Below are 6,374 nucleotides of genomic sequence, written 5' to 3' on the forward strand. Positions count from 1 at the left end.
GAGAATCATATTATGCAATATGATACAAGTATACATCACTTCGCTCATTTTCTTCTCCTCCATATACGGCGCATGATATTTAAGAATATGCGAACGTTTTTTCAAAGCTCAAAATGCTCGTTCAACATCCTTTCTCACCAGCTCTTGAGCTCTCTTAAACTTCAACCTTTTTCGATCATTTCAACAAGACGATGACTTCACAAAACAAGCACGCTCCGGATGGATCCCATTTACCAGAGAATACACGTTCCTATACGATGTTCCAACTACATGAAAATAAGAGTCTGGTGCAGTCTCGTTATACATGTCGTCAAGTAACGAAGACATTTTAATAACATTGATGTCATAAGGGAGCCAGATGAGCCAAAGAATGCATGGCATATCCACATATCCTGTGACGCAATCGCTTCAAGTGTAACTGTTGGATAACCATGATCGCCTCAGGTGTATTACCCTTTATCGGCATTCGGACAACAAGTGGAGGCAATCTAGGTTTTCTAAAATTCTAAAAAAGTCGTGCACGTTTGAGTGATGAACATACAATTGTTGGATGTCACTACAAGTAGGTTTGCACATATATCGTGGACCATATAATCTCATGACATACTTGCAAAATTTGTGAAGGTTAGTTCCTGCAGCACGTCCGGACATCCTAAGGTTCTCCTCTAGTGCATCGGGGCAAGTGGCATATGCTAATTGACGAAGTGCGGCGGTGCATTTTTGTATAGGATTAAAACCAGTTGTACCTCTAGCATCTCGATGTTGTTGAAAAAATAGACACATTGTCGTGACGTCGTTGACTTTACACAAAAACAGAGATTTGTGCATACGGAACCGATGATGAAAATATTATACTATAAAGTTGGCGTCATCCACAAAATAATCTTGCATGAGTCAATCATTGGCCGCCTCACGAAATCTTTGTATGTATCTTCTCTTCCTCCGGCGAGCATTCTCATCATTTTCTTCCTGTAGTCGTTCGATCAGCTGCTCCGCCTCCTGAATAATCTTTATAGACATTTCAAACAAGGCATCAAACATGCTTGATGAAGATGACGAAGAAGACATTTTGAGAGAGTATATTTGAGTTGTAAGTTGATGTTACAAGTTAAAATATGTTGAAGTTGTAGTATTTATAGAAGATTTTTTTAAAAAAAAGGAAAAAAAGGAAAAAAAAAATTAAATGGAAATAGCCGTTGCCAGCTACCCCTAACTTCCCGATGGTCATCAATACTCGGCATATATAAACCTTGATGCTGATCCAAGCTCTGCACGTCGAAGGGTCGGCCCGGTGTGCGTTGGTCGCTAAGGTTGCTGAGCCCACACCCACGAGCCTAATAACCACAACCAACCGAAGAATCACCACAACCGAACAAGACTGCAAACAAAGGTGCGTCAGAAGATGTTATATTCATAAATAGAGCTCTGTCAGGACCCGCCATTGGCCTAGAATCTTCTTAAATTATATGGTATATATATTATGTATGTATCACTTGCCTTCGGTAAGGTGATAAATTCCAAATATACGAACAGTCGGCGGCTATATAACCAAACGTGGTTCAGAAAATCTTTCAACCACTAAACATGCAATTCCAACGAGATTCTTAAATCCATTATTAGCGTTAGCGTTGTTATAATGAATCGCAGATTAGGGATTCAACTTCTGTATGATAATCTAAGTGTTAAATATTTCATTTCTTGAGACTTTTCTAGCCAAACAAACTAGAAAACAACTTGCTAGCACGTTGTCATCGAATTTCGTGGGATTTCATTCATACACAGTAAAATACTGTTGTACTAATACGTTCATCTTAAAAATATTTCTTAATCTTATTAGCAACCGTTCAATATCTTAACAAGTCACTAAATGTGCCGGTCAAAATAAAATAAAAAAACAAGTCACTGAATGTAAAATTTTCGTATTAGCTTGTTACTAATGTTATCATCGATCATTTACTTTCAGTTCTGTCAATTTTCTATATCACTATATGAGAAATGTTTTTTTACTTGAGGGAATATATGTATGTTAGGATGAACTTGGATTGATATATAGTATTAAGAAAATGTAATCAATTACGTTGACTTACGAATGTCAACCTTCGTGAGGGCCACAAAGGGCAACCACTGCGGACATTATGTCGTTAGTGTTTGGGTGCTATAAATAGCTCGTGAATTAGTGAAGTCGATAAGCAGCACTTGTACAAAAAGTTCACAACTTCAAAGTCACCATGGCTTCACTTCATCATCCACCAAGGTTTTTCTTCATCCTTAGCATCATCACACTTGCCTTCTCCTGGTTTGTGAAACCTAGCGAAGCTGTCTACCATGGCTACGTACCGAGTCCATGGACCCTTGCCCATGCGACATTTTATGGGGATGAGAGTGCATCTGAAACCATGGGTAAATATCATGGCTTAAAGCTAGTATCTTCTAGCTATCATATACCCGTTTTACTATCAAGTGAATATAACATTTTTGGATATATATATTTCAGGTGGTGCTTGTGGATATGGAAACTTGATAACTAATGGATACGGAACGGATACAGCTGCTTTGAGCACAACCATCTTTAGCGAAGGTTACGCCTGTGGTCAGTGTTACCAAATTCGGTGTGTCCAATCTCCATGGTGCTACAAAGGATACACCACCGTTACTGCCACCAACCTCTGCCCGCCTAACTGGTCTCAGGATTCAAACAACGGAGGATGGTGTAATCCTCCCAGAACCCACTTCGACATGGCCAAGCCTGCGTTCATGAAAATTGCTCAGTGGAAGGCAGGCATTGTCCCTGTCATGTACCGCAGGTGAATTTCTGTTCCCATACTAGCAAGCATCAAGCTTTTTCTACTTTATAACTTTTGATGCACAAAGATGAACAAATTAACTTAATTTGATATCTATTCTACGGGCAATCTAATTACATTTTTTGTGCTTAATTTAGGGTACCATGCAATGCTATTAGGAAAGGAGGCATCAGATTCTCTTTTCAAGGGAATGGGTATTGGCTGTTGGTGTATGTGATGAATGTTGCTGGTGCTGGAGATATCAAACAGATGTGGGTGAAAGGGACAAAGACAGGTTGGATCAGCATGAGCCATAACTGGGGTGCTTCATACCAAGCCTTTGCAACTCTTAAGGGTCAAGCCCTCTCCTTCAGATTAACTTCATACACCACCAAACAGACTATCACTGCCTACAATGTCGCCCCTGCAAACTGGAACTTAGGGTTGACATATCGAGGCAACGTTAACTTCCATTGATCTACTGGAAGTGTTTAATTTACAGTATTCAAACACCTCTTAATGCTCTGTCTCTTCAAACGCATGTGAAACCGTTTGTGTTTTTCAAATTGTAATTTCCGTCCATCCCATTAAATTTAAAACATTCTAATGGGTTAGAGATGGATTTAACCTAGCTGTGTATTTTAACTAGTATAAATATCCAACCGTTGCTACGTTCCTTTATTTAATTTTATATATACCAAAAGAAAAGTAAAAAAGAAAACCATAATTTTAAGTAAAATTAATTAAGAGTAAATGACACGAATTTTTGTTTGGTCGATTACCTCATTTTGGAAGTTTTGAAGGGGTACTCTAGTCACATTTTTGCCACCTCATTTATTAATGCCACATACATAGTTGTGGAACCCACTTTCCTTGACCCATGACCCATATATAGTGATTCAATCCTCCCAAATAAATAAATGAAAATCATTTTGACACATGTCATTCTCTCATTAACTTGGACACATGTCATTTTTTGGTATTTTTGATTAAATGTTTATTCTATTTGTCATTCTCTTATTTTTTTTTATCTTTTTTTAATTAACATATCATATTTACACCTCAATTAATAATTGCCTTAATTGAAAATAACTAATAAATTACAATATTAGTACCCCATATAGTATTTAATATGTTTCTTTTTAAATTCAAATTTTAAATTTTAAATTTTAAATTTAAATAAATTTTTGTTTAAACTTTTATATTTAATTTTTATTATATCTAACCCGTATAACATACGGGTATCACACCTAGTAGGTGAATGTATAGAACTCGTAAAGGATGAAAAAACAATGACCTATATGTGAGAATAATTTCCCGTGAATATTATTAAAGAATTGATGCAAATATATACACAATTACAACATGAATAAAAGGAAACAGAATAACTAATTTACATAAGAGATTTATGCTTATTTATTCCTAATACCCCCCCCCCCAAGCGAATGGGTGGTGGATTAACACGTAATTGATCTCAGAACCGTTCAAACAATGGTCTGGGCAATGGCTTGGTGAATATATCAGCAACCTGAAGCTTGGTTGGAACAAATTTGGTGTGTAGTTTTCCTGCCAAAACAAGTTCTCGAATGAATTGATGATCAATGTCAATATGCTTGGCCCTTTTATGTGCAACAGGATTTTGACTCAAGAAAATAGCACTTAAGTTGTCACAAAGGAGTGTAGGGCGCTCAGAAGGAAGAGCATTAAGATCACGTAAAAGATGAGTAATCCAGATAAGTTTAGCAGCAGTGTTGGCTATAGCCCAATATTCAGACTCACAACTTGAGCGAGACACAGTTGGTTGCTTCTTTGCACTCCATGAAACTAGATTGCCACCAAAAAAGATAGAGTAGCCATAAGTAGAACGTCTAGTCTCAATACAACGTGCCCAGTCAGCATCAGAATAACCAATAAGCATAGACTTGGTGGGGTGTAAGAAAGTGAGCCCATGATGAAGAGTGCCTTTAACATAACGCAAGATTCTTTTGACAAGAGAAAAATGGTGATCCGTAGGGGCATGAAGGAACCGACTGGCTTGATTGACTGCATAGGATAGATCAGGCCTAGTAATAGTCAAGTATTGAAGAGCACCAACATAGGACCGATACAAAGTAGCATCATGAAAAGGAGTACCATCAGTAGTAAAAACATCATTTGTGGAAAGAGGTGTGCCAACGGGTTTAGAATCAAGGAGACCTGCCCTTGACAAAATATCATGCGCATACTTACTTTGAGTGAGACACAAACCTTCAGCAGTATAAGTAACCTCTAGACCAAGAAAGTAGGTAAGCTTCCTTAAGTCTTTAATAGCAAACTCACGTTTGAGGGAAGATACAAAACGAGCAACTGAAGGTTCATGATTACCAGTCAAAATTATGTCATCAACATAGACCAGAAGATACAAAAGACATGAGCCTTGATGAAAAATAAAAAGGTCTTGTTTTTCTATCAGAATCTTACTTATTCGATTTCTAAAGCTAACAATCTTCGGTGTTCAATTCCGACTTTGAAGGAACTAAGCTCTCTTATGGCACCATCAGATTCGAGCCGATGCGTCGATCCTCCTGTCGACTGTAAAGTGTAAACGCATATGTATTTTACGTTACCTAGATGAAGATCTCTTTATAAGCTCGATCGAATGAAGATATTCTTCACATCAGTCTTAGTAGGCGATGATTTTTCACTACCTTCTGCGGATTCATCTTAACGAGGATCCAAATCTTTGTCACATAATCATCACTACCTTCTGCGGATTGACTACATGCTACAAAATCATCACTTATGTTGTTGTCGCCCCTATTAACATATGTCACTTCTATTGGTTTCGTCGCTATTTCTAATTAATTTTTTTATAATAAAAAATTATTGAGTGCAACATTAATATATGATCATCTTGGTTATCTTGCATGGAATTCATCCGTGTTTTGCATATGTTTCTTAAAAAAGTTCAAGATATCAAAATACATACCAAACAAAAGAAATGGCAAACACAAATTCAAGAAACAAAAATTATTGCCATCAACTTAGTGAGTTTATATCCGTTTTAATATCTTAAAGAATCCACAAAAATTATTAACCTTAACGTTACAATTAAAAAATCAATTTCCTTAACTCTTTCACTTTCTCTTTCTCTATCACTCTCTATCTCTTTGTTTCATAGATGTAAAACCAGGGAAGGTGTTGCTTGAAGATTGTAAGATCTTTTATGTCTAAGAGTTATTATAAAATTATTTTGTTAATAATATATGATTTTATAGGGTCACACCATATAACATGTTATGACTAACTTATTATTTATTAGTATAATTTGATTATTAATAAATATCAGCACAAGTATTTAATTAGGAAAATATTATTTTATAAAAATAATGTATACCAATATATTAAGAATTACTATTTCTTGGAAATAATAATAACCAGAACAAATCTAATTATATATATATATATATATATATATATATATATATATATATATATATATATATATATGTTATGGTATCTTTATTAGTATTGTGTACAACGTCTTGGTCACTTAGAATAACTAATTGATTACATAACCATCTAGTTACTTAAAATAAAGATCATTTTATT

The 6,374-nt window shown here is 35.7% G+C and overlaps 1 protein-coding gene across 1 annotated transcript; it reads left to right on the plus strand.

Moving 5' to 3' along the window:
• The first annotated feature begins 2,178 nt into the window (after positions 1-2,178).
• Positions 2,179-3,464, plus strand: LOC145056874 (expansin-A7-like). Its single transcript, XM_079004597.1, has 3 exons — positions 2,179-2,400; positions 2,495-2,804; positions 2,942-3,464. Exons 1-3 carry the CDS (start codon positions 2,229-2,231, stop codon positions 3,258-3,260), a joined length of 801 nt encoding a protein of 266 aa, XP_078860723.1. The 5' UTR covers positions 2,179-2,228; the 3' UTR covers positions 3,261-3,464.
• The last annotated feature ends 2,910 nt before the right edge of the window (positions 3,465-6,374 follow it).

This window comes from Lactuca serriola, chromosome 6 (assembly GCF_051521515.1).
Source record: "Lactuca serriola cultivar US96UC23 chromosome 6, Lser_US96UC23_V15, whole genome shotgun sequence".
NCBI lineage: Eukaryota > Viridiplantae > Streptophyta > Magnoliopsida > Asterales > Asteraceae > Lactuca > Lactuca serriola.